General features: G+C 39.8%; 1 protein-coding gene across 1 annotated transcript; it reads right to left on the bottom strand.

Annotated features, from left to right (window-relative positions):
• Window positions 1–14,451: 14,451 nt before the first annotated feature.
• Window positions 14,452–15,317, bottom strand: LOC309796693 (ferritin light chain-like). Its single transcript, XM_082609947.1, has one exon. It carries the CDS (start codon window positions 15,064–15,066, stop codon window positions 14,605–14,607), a length of 462 nt encoding a protein of 153 aa, XP_082466073.1. The 5' UTR covers window positions 15,067–15,317; the 3' UTR covers window positions 14,452–14,604.
• Between the last annotated feature and the right edge of the window lie 728 nt (window positions 15,318–16,045).

Below are 16,045 nucleotides of genomic sequence, written 5' to 3'. Positions count from 1 at the left end.
GAAATGGAAATAAAAACAAAAATAAACAAATGGGACCTAATGAAACTTCAAAGCTTTTGCACAGCAAAGGATACCATAAACAAGACCAAAAGACAACCCTCAGAATAGGAGAAAATATTTGCAAATGAAGGAACTGACAAAGGATTAATCTCCAAAATTTAAAAGTAGCTCATGCAGCTCAATAACAAAAAAACAAAAAACCCAATCCTAAAATGGGCAGAAGACCTAAATAGAAATTTCTCCACAGAAGATATACAGACTGCCAACCAATACATGAAAGAATGCTCAACATCATTAATCATTAAAGAAATGCAAATCAAAACTACAATGAGATATCATCTCACACCAGTCAGACTGGCCATCATCAAAAAATCTAGAAACAGTAAATGCTCGAGAGGGTGTGGAGAAAAGGGAACACTCTTGCACTGCTGGTGGGAATGTGAATTGGTCCAGCCACTATGGAGAACAGTATGGAGGTTCCTTAAAAAACTGCAAATTGAGCTACCATATGACCCAGCAATCCCACTACTGTGCATATACCCTGAGAAAACCATAATTCAAAAAGAGTCATGTACCAAAATGTTCATTGCAGCTCTATTCACAATAGCCCAGAGATGGAAACAAGCTAAGTGTCCATCATCGGATGAATGGATACAGAAGATGTGGCACATATACACAATGGAATATTACTCAGCCTTAAAAAGAAATGAAATTGAGCTATTTGTAATGAGGTGAACGGACCTAGAGTCTGTCATACAGAGTGAAGTAAGTCAGAAAGAGAAAGACAAATACCATATGCTAACACATATATATGGAATTTAAGAAAAAAATATCATGAAAAATCGAGGGGTAAGACAGGAATAAAGACAGCAACCTACTAGAGAATGGACTTGAGGATATTGGGAAGGGGAAGTGTAAGCTGTGACAAAGCGAGAGAGAGGCATGGACATATATACACTACCAAACGTAAAATAGATAGCTAGTGGGAAGCAGCCACATAGCACAGGGAGATCAGCTCAGTGCTTTGTGACCACCTAGAGGGGTGGGATAGGGAGGGTGGGAGGGAGGGAGACACAAGAGGGAAGATATATGGGAACACGTGTATATGTATAACTGATTCACTTTGTTTTAAAGCAGAAACTAACACACCATTGTAAAGCCATTATACTCTAATAAAGATGTAAAAAAAAAAGAACATATAGTACATATATAAACAATGGAATACTACTCAGCCATAAGAAAGAACCAAATAATGCCATTTGCAGCAACATGGATGCAACCAGAGATTATCATATTAAGTGAAGTAAGTCAGAAAAAGAAAAACAAGAGCATATGATATCACTTATATGTGGAATCTAAAATTTGACACAAATGAACCTATCTATGCAGCAGAAACAGACTCACAGACATAGAGAACAGACTTGTGGTTGCCAAGGTGGTGGGGGGCAGGGATGGATTGGGAGCTTGGAGTTAGTAGATGCAAACTATTACATATAGTATGGATGGACAACAAGGTCCTACTGTATAGCACAGGAACTATATTCAACATCCTGGGATAAACCATAATGGAAAAGAATATTAAAAAGAATATATATATATATATATATATATATATATATATATATATATATATATATATATATATATAACTGAGTCACTTTGCTGTACAGGAGAATTTAACACAACATTGTAAATCAACTATAATTCAATTTAAAACAAAGTTATGTTTTTTTACTGTACCCAGTGAACTGTAAGCTCCTCAAGAGCAAAGAGGGCATCTTCCTCATCTGCGTCCCCTATAGTAGGAATTTGCCTTGAACTTTGCACATTGGAGACACTAGATAATAACTACTTGCTCAGCGAATCTATCAGCTCTTTTATTGGCTACAACTTAAGCCAATGATTCTCATCCTGTTTCCTATTTTGTGAAGTGGAATGAAAGGCTATCTTGTTCCCTCCCATAGTGAGAAATCATTAAGTGAAATTAAGTTTGTTAATCAATGTGAAGAGCTAAAATCTCTAGCCACCCTCACTGGCTCACATTTCTGATCTTTAAAAGTTCCTGCCCTTTTTGTTTCTCTCTTTATGTAAGAAAATAAAACGAAGTTTTATGGAACGGCAAAAAATAAAACAAAACAATGAAGATGTTTTTAATTAAGAAAGCCCTACATAGTGGGGCAGCTCTAGCAGCTCTAGATGCCAATGATCATTTGCGGGCTGTGCCCTAATAATAACAACCATTATTGATCAGTTATTTTTGGAAGAAAGTTATCTCACCTAGTACTTATTACAACCCATTTTTTATCTGGTGAAACTTCACTTCAGTTAGTTTAAGTTAGATAACCTAAGATCACAAGGGATCTGAATCCCCAAGACTGATACTAGAGCCAGTGACCTTGACTATGTTATATTCCTCTCAAAGCCTTGCTCTAGGTTTTCTACATCTGGAGGAAAACCATCATGTGGGAAAATTGACCCTAAAAGAAATAATGAGATAAACAATGATCTTTAAAGTTAAATGTATCCTGATTGTATCAAAAAAGATTGTAACTTTAAATTATAAGTAGATCAAAATATTAATTAAATAAAAATAGACCAGTAGTTTGTTATTTTAAAAGGATATTTACTAGAGGTAGTTAGTTTCTGATCTTATGTTCATTTTTCTAATGTAAAGCACTATTTATACTTTTTGATTTGTACTCAGAATTGTTACTAACACTTTATCAGAAAATGACCTTCCCCCCCACTTAACTGTCATTTTAAAAGACTTCTTGCATTCTTGAGTGTGTGCTTTTAAAATTATCATTTGGTCCCAATTTTTCCTATTATAGAAGCCCATCTCTGGTTTTGTAATGAAAGACATTGAAAATGTGATTTGATTAACAAATGTGCTTTTTAGTAAGGCAGATTTTATTTAAAGTAAATATATTTAAATCACAGGTTAGGAAGACTTGATTTCATAGAACCATAAGATACTGGCTTTGGAAAGGAAATTAGAGGTCACTCAAACCAACCCTCTGTCTGACTCATGAATCAGATTATTAACTACAACATCCCTGACATTTTTCTTGGAAAAGTGCTTTCTTGTTGTTTGCTATAGCCTTAATGCAGGTTCTTCAACTCAGCAGTAGATGTAGGCTTCACTTTAAAAGGTACACAGTAATACACTTTAAAGCAATGACTCATTTTTTTTTTACTCTTTTCAGATTGATTTCGCATCTACATAAGGAAACTAAATAATGAATTTTTTTATTTGAGAAGGCTAATTGAAGTAGATACTTGTGAGGTCACTAGGAGACAAGTCATTTACTATTCAACAGGTTAATCACGAATATTGGTGAGTTATTTTTTGCCAGGCTGTATTAAAAAAGAGAATTAAGGTGTTGTATTTTAACAACAACAACCAACTTATTTTGGTTTTTTTCCTTTGCTAAAACACATATAATTATTTTAACAAGGCGTGAATATAAACTCTCAAATTGTTTACTTAGTGATTTGCATTTGACTGTGCATGTAATTAACCATAATTTTAAACAAAAATCAAGGCCTTTTCCATCCAAAAAACTGAAAGTATTTTGTGTAAAGAACGCAGTTTTCATCTTCAACCATTCTAATTTTTTGTACACATGAAATATTAGTATTCTTTTAAAATATTTTTCAAAATTCTTCATAAAAATGAATTTGTCTAATGGGAGAAAATAATCCCTTTTTATCTGTATAATAAGCTTTCTCGTATTAAAAACCTAGATCTATCACTGTGACCATCTGAATCCAGGTATTTATAAGGTTTCTATCCATTTGCCAGTGTAACTTTGCTGAAAGTCTCAATAATAAGACTATATTGTTGAAGGATTGATCGTTGACAAATATTTTCTGAGTGCCTGCTTTGTACCAAGTGCTGTGCTAGAGGCTGGGGATGTAAACTTGATTCCAACCTAGACCCAGTTCCTACCACTGAATTTAGTGGGGGAGTCAGAGATGTTAGAAAAGCAATGGCGCAGTGATTGAGAGTCCGCCTGACGATGCAGGGGACACGGGTTCGTGCCCCGGTCCAGGAAGATCCCACATGCCGCGGAGTGGCTAGGCCTGTGAGCCATGGCCGCTGAGCCTGTGCGTCCGGAGCCTGTGCTCCACAATGGGAGAGCCCACAACAGTGAGAGACCCGCATACCACACACACACACAAAAAAAGCAATTATAATGCAATGTGCTTATAACAGAGATTGTACACAACATAGAGAACAAACTAGCTACCTCTGCCTTGGGAAGTCAGGGAAGTCTTCACAAAAGGACTGACTTGTGAATTGGACTGATAGATAAATAGGAGTTCACCATGCAGAGAGTATGGGAAGGAGATGGAATAAAATGTTCAAAAGCATGGGATATGAATAAGCATGACATGTTAGGAAAATTTTAAGAAGGTTGGTATGACTGGAGGGTACACATGTGGGAATTAAGTAGTAGGAGATGAGGCTGAAAGGATAGATAAGATATAGGTTGTGAAAAGCCTTGTATGCTAAAGATGTAAGGATGCTTTTCCTGTCAGCATTGAAATGTCATTAATGGTTTTTAAACAAGGGAATGATAGGATTAGTTTTATATTTTTTAAAAAGATCATGCCAGTTGTGATATGGAAAATTAAGTAAGGTCAAAAAGAGCAAAGTAGCAAAACTGATGAGGTTTCTATAATAGCTCAGAATGAAGGGTTGACCTAGAGCAGTGGCAGTAGGAGCAAAAGGACGGGGGGCATATTCAACAGAGATTTCTGAGGTAGAATAGATTTGGATGAGGGAGAAGAGGAAGACAAGGATGACTCTGAGATTTCTAGGGGACAGGGTGGAATAGTAGGGAAGGTAATAAGTTCATTTTGAAGTACCTGTAAGATAGCTAGGTAGAGAGGGCATGTTGGCATATTTATGTAGTTCAGAAATATATCCCAGATAGTGTTATCACAGGATGCTTGCTAGACATTTGTGTCAGATTCTGTCTTTCAGTTCTGGCCAGGACCAACTATTGAAAATTCTCTCAGAGAGAGACAGAGCCACATGCTCTAGTATGAAGGTATTTGTAAACTTTTGAGACCTATTGATCAGCTGAGAAAACTTTTCTAAAATGTTTTACTCTATGTAATTAGAAAATATAATTTCTATTCCACATGAGTCTCAGAATACAAATACATTGGTTCCCCAGTGCCTATTGGTTAAGTGCCTACTTTCCAGGTCAGGCCCTGAGCTAGATGCTGGGGATAACAGGATGAGTAAGATGTAAGCCCAGCCCTCCAAATGCTCAGGGCCTAGTAAGAAATATGTAGAGGCTTTTCTGGGATTCCCTCAAACTTTGAAGTCATCTCCCTGTTCTCTTAAGTTTAACTGAGATTTAGGGAGAAAGTGGGTAAGCTTTGAAAAGAAGAGACGATTGTCCTTCTAACATAAAGTCATGCCAAGATAAAATTCTCACACAGAGAGACTTCAGCTTCATCAGCTATTGCTTTACAATTTTACCACAGGAAGTGGGCTGTTGGTTTGGACTTAGAAATGTTTGTGTCATATAGATTTTGCCTCCAGTTTGGGAGAACAGAGTTCTGCTTACAATGGCTAAAACACGAAGGTCATTAAGGCAGTTAATTTTTACCACACTGATTATATTTTTCCTCACATGTGTACTTTATTTTTTCTTTCTGTGTGAGTAAGGGAAGCCCTCAAACCAAAGTCCTTTAAGAATGTGCCTTCTGAAACAGGGACTTAGGTTGTTGTGCTTTCTCTTATACCAGGTAGTGTCTATTCTTTTCCTTTCTTTTTTTAAAAAAATAATGTTTATTATCTCATATTTCTTTTTTCTTTTCTTGCATTTTTGAATTTCATCTCATTAGATGCAGAAAAAGCATTTGACAAAATCTAATATCCTTTCATTAAAGAAAACCTCAATAAACTAAAAATAGGAGGGAACTTCTTCAACATGATAAAAGCCATATATGAAAAACCCACAGCTAACATCATACTCAATGGTGAAAGACTGAAAGCTTTTCCCCTAAGATCAGGAACAAGAAAAGGTTGCCCCCTCTCACCACTTTTATTCAATATTGTAATGGAAGTTCTAGCCAGAGCAATTAGACAAGAAAAAGAAATAAAAATCATCCAAATTGCAAAAGAAGAAGTAACACTATCCTTATTCATAAATGACATGATCTTATACCTCAGAAAACTGCAAAAGTCCACAAAGAACTATTAGAGCTAATAAATTAAGCAAAGTTATAGGATATAGCAGGGGTCTCCAACCCCCAGGCCATGGACCAGTCCTCGGCCTGTTAGGAACAGGGTGACACAGCAGGAGGTGAGCAGTGGGTGAGCAAATGAAGCTTCATCTGCCACTCCCCATCACTCCCCATCACTTGCATTATCACCTGAATCATCCCCTTCCCCCACCCCCATCTGTGGAAAAATTATCTTCCACCAAACTGGTCCCTGGTGCCAAAAAGGTTGGGGACCACTGGGATATAGAATCAATGCACAGAAATCATTAGTATTTCCATACAGCAGCAATGGATAATCCATAAATGAAATTAGGAAAACAATTCCATTTATAAAAGCATCAAAAATAATAAAATACTTAGGAATAAACTTAACAGAAAAGTACGAAACTTCTATTCTAAAACTACAAACTATTGTTTTAATAAATTAAACATACATAATTGAAAAGACATCCCGTGTTCATGGACTGAGAAATTTAATATTGCTAAGATGACGGTACTCCCCAAATTGCTCTGTAGGTCCCTATAGAATAGGTAAATCTATAGAGACAGAAAATAGATGAGTGATTGCCTAGGCTCAGGGGGAGATTGGGGGAAATGGAAAATTACTGCTAATGGGTACAGAATTTCTTGTTTCTTTTGGGGGAAACAATCGTGTTCTAAAACTAATTGTACAACTCTATGAATATACTAAAACCACTGAATTGTACACTTTAAAATGGTGAATTGTTTGGTATGTGAATTATATCTCAATAAACCTGTTATTTTTAATAAAAAACATAAGTTGAAAGCATGGGGAGAGAGAGATGTGAATGTTGCTGAAAATTGCTGACATGACTGGGGCAGCTGAGCCTAGGTGGTCCCTGCTGATTACCAAAGGAGAGAGAATATCCCAGAGTTGGCAAAATAAATTCTACAAAGTAAATTACTGGACAGGGGTTAGAATATTGTAACCGAATTATGTTTAAGTGTTGCCAGGAAATGTGCTCACAATCACAGTCCTCTCAGCTGAAACTTGTCTTCCACCATTTTCTTCTTCCCTGTGGCACTTAACTGCAGGTCTCTTGTATTCCAGAGCTTCTGCAGCCACTGCTGCCATCACTGCCACCACTGTCAATGTCTGCCAAAGATGGTGCTACCACTGGGAGCTGATGTTAAGGACCTTATTTTCTGTGACATGGGTCTTCTTTTAGCCAGGATATGCCTCCATTTTTAAGCTTCATTTAATAAGAAAGCTCCCAAAGCTGGGCTGCCTCGTGTTTTTTAAATCTGCCCTATTTTTGGCAAAAGAGCTGTCACTGTTCTTCCTCCTGTCACACACTTTTTAAAACTCAGGCTGGAGTGTCCCAAGACCTGGGCCAAAGAACAAACTAAGTGGTAGACACTGCAACTGGTGCTCTATTCAGTTTTACCTTTCTTTCTCATGCTATCCATCCAACCCTGTCAGCCTCCATTCTTTTTTCCCATAGGATGAATTCTTTCCCAGAAGTCTCAATCCCTCATCTAAATAGATCACTAAAGAGACTACCCCACCACTCCTCTAGACATGTCTGAATCCTATGCTAAACAGTATGTGCTTAAGCTGAGACCCCCTGCTCTATCCCATAACTGACACAATTTTCATTCAATCATTCATACCTTATTTACTAAGCACCTCTTATGTGTCAGGCCCTATTCTAGACACTGAGGATACAGAGGTGAACACAGTGCAATCCTTGCCCTCATGGAGCTTCTGTCTTGAGGGGAACAGACAACAAATAAGATATTAGATAATTTGTTATTTAATTGCAATTGTGCTCTATAGGAAAAGTATAGGCTGTGGTAACAAGATTTGATAGGAGGATCCAACCAACATTAAGGCAGCAGGAAATCTTTCTTGAGGATGTGATACTTCTGCTGCATTCTAGAGACTGTGGAAGAGTTAATCAGGTGAAGGGGATTGAGGCAGAGAGATGAGATTTTCAGACAGAGGGAGCAATAGTCATCATTCGTTCATTCATGCATCCCTTCCTTTGTTCAACAAATAGTTATCGCAGACTCACAGACATAGAGAACAGACTTGTGGTTGCCAAGGGGGAGGGGGTGGGAGAGGGATAGTTTGGGAGTTTGGGGTTAGAAGATGCAAACTATTATATAGAGAGTGGATAAACAACAAGGTCCTACTTTATAGTACAGGGAACTATATTCAATATTATGTGATAAACCATAATGGAAGATAATATAAAACAGAATGTATACATATGTATAACTGAATCACTTTTTTGTACAGCAGAAACTAACACAACATTGTAAATCAACTATATGTCAATAAAAAATAAATAAGTATAGAATATAGCAGGGGTCTCCAACTCAAAGGCCATGGACCAGTCCCCGGCCTGTTAGGAACCGGGTGGCACACATCACGCACACAAAATAGTTATTGAACACCTACCATGTATCAGGCAAGATGTTCCAGGTGCTAGGATACAATAGTGAAAAAACAAAGAAAATCCATGTTATGTTGCTCACATTCTAAAGAGAGAGGGGCCAAAAATAAACCACATAAAAATGTAAAACAATTGATATGTTAGATGGTAAGTGCTATGGAGTTCAGAAAACACCAAAGCATGATAGGGAGTGCTCATGATAGGTATTGGGAAGGGGGGTAGAGTTCAGCTTGCAAAGATCTAAGGTAGGGATGCCCCTACTACTTTCCAGAAGCTGAAAGTAGGTAAGAATGGCTGTGAGGCCAAGAGTGGATGCTTGTACTGCTCTCACTACTAGTACTATCTTCTATTTATATAGCTCTTTGTTTTCATGTACATCATTTCACACACTGCCCAGTCTTGCCCAGTCCTTGCCAACACAGCATAGTTGACCCTTCTTCACCAAAAGCTTTGATTCAGTGTTTTGTGGGGACCGTTTCCATGGGAACACGCCTTCAACTTTATAATGGAAGTCAAGAGAGAATTAGAATTTTCTTTACAGAAATGTGTTTTTAGCCAACTTTGCTGGGTTACAAGCGTGTTTGTGGAAATTAATATTTTAGAGCTTTAAATTCTAGCTGATTAGGTCAGACAAAAGTGAAAGCATGTTGGCAGGATGACCAAATGTGCAAAGGAAGAGAATTCTGATTTCCAGGGGAAGGCAATATTCAATGACTTCTGCAAAGCAGGGAAGCGGTGGATCTAGCTTTCATAGTAGGTGATATGTAGCTGAATGTTCAGAAGTCATGTCTTCTCTAACAAGTAGTCAAGTCAAAGCCCATCAGCATGTCTGTAGAGAATGAGTCTATATCGCATTTCCAGAATGAATTCCTGGCACACCTGACACACCGCATGGCATTCAAAGAAAAGCACTGAGAAATAGTGTAGGTATTAGGGTTTAAAGTGGAGGAGAAGAGGGAGACATTAAAGCTTCTGAGCAAACACCTTTTAGTCTGGGCTTTGTCATTTACTACCTATATGAGTCTGAACAAGCCTAAGCCTCAGTTTCCTTACCTGTAATATGAGAATGGAATACACCTTTCACAGGATATTGTGAGAAATAAATAGGATGGTGAGTGTGGAAAGTATTTTAGGATAACAGGTGAGTGTGGAAAGTATCTTAGGATAACAGGTGAGTGTGGAAAGTATTTTAGGATAACAATAGGTACTTTTTTTGAGATTTTAGTATCTATCAGAAACAATTTTAAGCATTTGACATAAATTAACTCATTTAATCCTCACAAGAACCCTAGGAAATCGATACTATTATTATTCCTCCCACTTTACAAATGGGGAAACTAGGGCTCTGAATTGTTAGGTAATTTACTCAAGGTCACACAATAAACCAGGATTAAAACTCCAGAGACCATGCTCCTACCTCTTATACTACACTGCCTAGGTAGCAATTCAAAGGGTGACGGAGTTAATTTCTCAGAAGGAGGATATGAAATCTAGCTAGTAAATGGCAGAAATAGGATTCAAACCTTGGTCTGTCTCCAAAGTCTGTGTTTTTTCACTATGCAGCTTCCTGAAAGCACATAATAATAGTAGCTGTCATTTGCTGACTGTCTATTTACCAAGCACTTTTTGTATAGTCCCACTAATCTTCCTAAGGTAGATAACCCTACAAGGTAGATATTATCCTTATCTGAAAGATGAGGAAAATGAGCCTCAGAGAGTTATTCTTTGCCCAGAGTCACACAGTTCAGGGTTTGAATACATATCTGCTTCACACCAGAGCCTATGTCAACTGTACCTTGCTACTATCTTTGCAAAGTGTAAAGGGCACAGGTGTTCATTGTTAAAGTCAGAGTGCATGACTAGAACTCAATTGATATTATTTTACATGAGGATGGTACCAATTAGCTAATGCCTACAATATCCACCATCTGATTTAAGGTGGCACATCTGCTTATTTCTGGTATCCCTCTCCCTCCTAGTTTTCTCTCCTCTCCAGCATCTTTCCCTCCTTGTCTTCCTTCTCTTTCTTTCCCTACTGTCCTTTTTTCTCTTCCTCTTTCCATTCTAACCTCCTCTCCCTCTCTATGGCCACCTAAGTTCAGGCAGGGAGACATGAGGGCATCTTCTGTGGGATGGGTTATCTTCAGGGTCGCACCAATCCTGGAACTGAACCTCTTGTAGAGACGGTGGTCCCGGTCAGGGTGACCTCATATTAAATGAGGAGCCTGGCGATTAGCCCAACCTCATCCGGTTTTTGATAAACATGTTGACTGACTGAGCTAGGCTCAAGAGGGAACCACCTTCTTTGGAGATATCCATTAGGAACACTCACCTGTGGGGCCATGGCTGGTATAAAAGTATACATAAAATCTTCAGCTCATTCACTTATTTAGACATTTTATTCTTCAAATGTAAATGCCTAGCACTGTGTGAAGAATGGAGAGACAAAGAGAAGGAACTAAGGTTCCTGCCTTCAAGGAGATAGGAATTCTCAGTTCAGTGTGAGAGTGGACACATGCCCAAATATTTGTAATACACCATGATAAGTACTTTAATAGAGATTTATACTATATTAGGTACTGTAAGAGCTCAAAGGAGATAGCCACTCATTCTTTTAGGGAAGGTACGAAGAGTCAGGGAGGCCTTTGGTAAGGAGGTGGCATTCAACTAGGCCTTGACAGGTGAACAGCAGATCACCAAAGAAGGAGGGAAGGCCATACCAGGCCGAACAAAGTACTCTTGCAAAGACATAGAGGCATGAAAGAACACACAGCTTCTGGGAATAGCAAGTAGTTCAGTATTTCTGGTAAATGTTCAACTGCATCACTTACCAACTATGTGACTGGGCCAAGTCACTTGCCCCTCTTGGCTTGGTTCTTCTTCTGTTAAATGGTAAGCATAATGCTAATGGTCATTTTCTCCACTAAGATTGTATGAGAGGCAAATGAAATGGTTAATATGGAATTCTGGCAGCATGAGGAGGTGTGAATTTAGCCATTCTTTTCAACCTTTAAAGGCTAGGTGATAGTAGATGTGAAATAAATTTATAAATTGTAAAGCACCATACAAGTGTGCATTGGTATTATTATAAATCTCATGGGCCAAAACTGCAGCACCACAGGAAAGCTCAAGAGTTTAGTTTTCTCTTTCTGACTTACTTCACTCTGTATGACAGACTCTAGGTCTATCCACCTCACTACAAATAATTTTGTTTCTTTTTATGGCTGAGTAATATTCCATTGTATATATGTGCCACATCTTCTTTATTCATTCATCTGTCAATGGACACTTAGGTTGGTCCCATGTCCTGGCTATTGTAAATAGTGCTGCAATGGGATAGGGAGGGTGGGAGGGAGATGCAAGAGGGAGGAGATATGGGGATATCTGTATACGTATAGCTGATTCACTTTGTTATACAGCAGAAACTAACACAATATTGAAAAGCAATTATACTCCAACAAAGACGTTAAAAAAATGGTTCTGATGAACCTGGGGTCAGGACAAGAATAAAGATGCAGATGTAGAGAATGGACTTGAGGACACGGAGAGGGGGAAGGGTAAGCTGAGATGAACTGAGAGAGTGGCATTGACACATATCCACTACCAAATGTAAAATAGCTAGCTAGTGGGAAGCAGCTGCATAGCACAGGGAGATCAGTTCGGTGCTTTGTGACCACCTAGAGGGGTGGGAGAGGGAGGGTGGGAGGGAGACGCAAGAGGGAGGAGATATGGGGATATATGTATATGTATAGCTGATTCACTTTGTTATACAGTAGAAACTAACCCACCATTGTAAAGCAACTATACTCCAATAAAGATGTTAAAAAAAAAGAGTTTAGTTTTCAATCACAGTGTTCAGCCACCTGACTCCAAGCGCTCCTCCAGTTAGTTTGTTGCTGGGACTCCCCACTCCATCCCCTCACCCCCCCCATGGCTACTTTTTATTAGTTTATGTGGGGGGATATGTGAGCAGTACTATTTCCCTGTACCCAAACTCCATCCTATTCTTACCTTCTTAGCTTTTTGCCCCTGGGCCCCAAAGGGGAATATATATCCTTCCACTTTCCCCTCCTTACTCCACTCTCTGCTACTTCATTCTAGGAGTTTCAGGCAGCCTTTAACTCTACTGCTTTATTCAAGCACCTTAATTGCAGCATCTGGGACCCAGGATTGTAAGTTCCAGAGTCCTAGTCACAGTGTCTCCCAGGGTGGGGGTGGGGGTGTGTGTCCAGGGGACACCAGGCAAACAAACTTCCTGGTGGTCTGCCTTAACCTCCTGGGATTTGTTGTAGAATAAAGAGTTGGGTTACTCTTGTTTTTTAAAGGGTTGGTAGTTAGATAGAATTTGCTAATCAGGCATGTTTTATTCTGATCCGTGAAATGGGCAGGATATATGTGCCCTGGGTAATTAATATTGTTTCACGGGAAGCCCAAAGAGAATGAATGTTTCTGGAAAAAATGGTAGGATTTCTTCGATGAGTCCACGCTTCTAAGTTCTACTGAGGTCATGGACTCTTTAACTTATCTTTGGCAGTAGTCTTTCAGTCACACCTACCTGCAGATGGTTATATCTGACCCCATAAATGTCATATGTATATGTTTCCTTTCTGGATAGACGCAAAGCTCATAAAGGGCAATATCTATATCTTGTGGGTTTATGTATCTCCATACCAGGCCTAGCCTAACATTTGGCACATACGGGGTCAGTTAACTGAATGAATGAATGATAGATAGATAGGTAGATAGATAGATACTTGAATAAATCAGTAAATGCCAAAAGAAATGCTCAGGGAGAAAGTATAGCTTGAATTGGTGATTCTCAAGAAATCCTTGCTGTTTGGATTATAATACTACAAGGAGTAACAACTGCCTCCTGGTGAAAGGGGAGCAAATACTTTCCCAGAGGCAGGCACTTATTCTAAATCATAACTCTGATAGTTAGGTAGCACGTTGTTGCCCCAAGCCTGCCTTCCACAGCTGCTTCCCTCTATGCCAGAAGTAGAAAGTAAATCAACCATTTTAAAGTGTCAACAATAACCAACTGAATACCTACTATATATCAGTCACTGGGATAAGTAATGAATTACACAAAGATGAATAAGACATAGTCCCTGGCATTCAAGAATTTTCCCTCTGGTAATAGAGACAGAACTGTATTCATAAACCTCTAATATAGATGGGAGAATATGCTGTGTAAAGTCAAAAGAAGGGGATATTAATTTGGTCGTAGAGCATGTAATGGGTTGAATGGTGACCCCCCAAAAAAATGATATACCCAAGTCCTAACCCCCTGATACCTGCGGATGTGAATTTATGTTTATGTTTATGTGGATAAAGGGTGTTTGTAGATTTAATTAAGTGACATATCTCAAGATGGGACCATCCTGGATTGACCGGATAGGACCTAAATCCAGTGACAGGTGTCCATATAAGAAGATGAGCAATACAGAGATACAGGCAAGAAGGTCATATGAAGATGGAGGCAGAGATTGTTGTTATGCTGCCACAAGTGAAGGAACACCAGGAGCACCAGAAATTGGAAGAAGCAAGGGAAGATTCCCCCCCTAGAGCTTTGGAGGGAGCATGGCCCTGCCGACACCTTGATTTTGGATTTCTGGCCTCCACTGTGAAATAATGAGTTTCTATTAAACCACCAAGTTTGTGGTAAAGTGTTGCAGGAGTCCTAGAAAAGTAATACAGGGGGATTAAAGAAAGGCATTAGAAAGGACATGACACTTCGAGGACCTTAAAGGAAGAGAAGGATTTTTTTTTCTTTAGCTGCTGCAAAAAGCTTTATTGTTTCCATTTGGTCCAAGGCTTGGGAGAGGGCTCCAGGGTGGTTAAAAACTGCCTGGTGGCTGCAGAGACGGGCTTCAGGCAGAAGCCCTGACACCAAAGGGGCTCCTCAAAGGCCACTGGGCTCCGGAGGCTCCTAGTCGTACTTGACGGTGAGCCTTTCAAAGAGATACTCGCCCAGCCCAACCTGGGGGCCAGCCAGCCTGCAGAGGTTGGTCAGGTGGTCACCCATCTTCTTGATGAGTTTCACCTCCTCATCTAGGATGTGGCTCTCCAGGAAGTTGCAGAAATGGGGGTTTGCACGGGCAGAACCCAGGGCATGCAGATCCAAAAGAGCCTGGTTCAGGTTCTTCTTCATGTTAATGGCAGCTTCCATAGCATCCTGGGTTTTACCCCACTCATCCTGAGATGGCTTCTGCACATTCTGGAAGAGGGCGCGGCCGCTGTGCTGGTTTTGCCTTTTGAAGAGACGCTCGGCGCCCTCACGCTTCTCTTTGGCCAATTTGCAGAAAAAGTGGCTCACGCCCTCCAGAGCCACATCGTCGCGGTTGAAATAGAAGCCCAGAGAGAGGTAGGTGTAGGAGGCCCGCAGACACATGTTGACCAGGTGGTTGTAGGTGGCCTACACCTCGGTGGAATAATTCTGATGAATCTGGGAGCTCATGGTTGATCGGTAATAAGGAGTTAAGCTCAAAAAAATGGTGTTGGCTGGTCCCGGTGACCAAGGATAGCTGAATGGCTGGCTCCGAAGGTTGCGACTGGAAAAAGGGTTGGAGGGTGGTCAGAGGCTGAAGCAAAGGGCATCCCTGGGTCTGTTCTGTCCAAACACTGTTGAAGCAAGAGACAGATCCGGGGGACCACCGAGCGCACTGCCGAAGAGAAGAATTTTGATATGCAGAAGAGCACAAAGGGAATTCCAAGCTGAGGGAACAGCATAAGGAAAGACATGGACATATTAAATGGAGAATGTCCTGTGGTTGGAGTGCCAGCTATGTAGAGCTGGAAAGATACTGGAACTATTTCATGATTATTAGCCTAGGGATTTTGACATTTTGTTATTCAGACTTTAGGAAGCCATTGAAGATTCTGAAGGTTTGAAGTAACGAGAGAGAATACCCTGTTATTTAACAAAGCTGAGGACACTCGTTGACTGCTCTGTGTGTGTGTGTTGACTCCACATTTCCTAGATGCCAATGGATTGGTTTGTATGTAGCCAAAGAGGGTGCTCAAGGAGCATTTGTGTTACATGATGGGAACATATCTTTTCTTGCCTTGTTCTGCACTTGCTCTTTTGAAGCACATCCTCCATTCTGGGCAGGATCTAATTAGGACCACATATTTTGCTGCGTAATCCCCAGTGAAATGTCCTTGGGGATTTGACATGATTGCCTATATGGATGGAGCTGGAGAGGTTAGTTCAGGGAAGGCCAGGCCTCAAACTCAACCAGAGCTTCTGTTTCCTTCCTATAGTCATCTTTTCTCACTCTCCTTTTACCTGTATTATTTGTTCCATGATCTGAGACAGTCATTATTCACCACATTACGCTATCACCATCACCATCATCACCACCATTATC

This window comes from Mesoplodon mirus (genome assembly GCF_964341445.2).
Source record: "Mesoplodon mirus genome assembly, chromosome: X".
NCBI classification, from domain to species: Eukaryota; Metazoa; Chordata; class Mammalia; order Artiodactyla; family Ziphiidae; genus Mesoplodon; species Mesoplodon mirus.
The sequence above is the reverse complement of the archived record's forward strand: the minus strand, read 5'-3'. Positions and strand labels throughout refer to the sequence as shown.

What these genes read in the sequence shown, in the direction of transcription:
- LOC309796693 (XM_082609947.1), bottom strand. Translation starts at nt 15,066, where the DNA reads ATGTGTCTGCGGGCCTCCTACACCTACCTCTCTCTGGGCTTCTATTTC.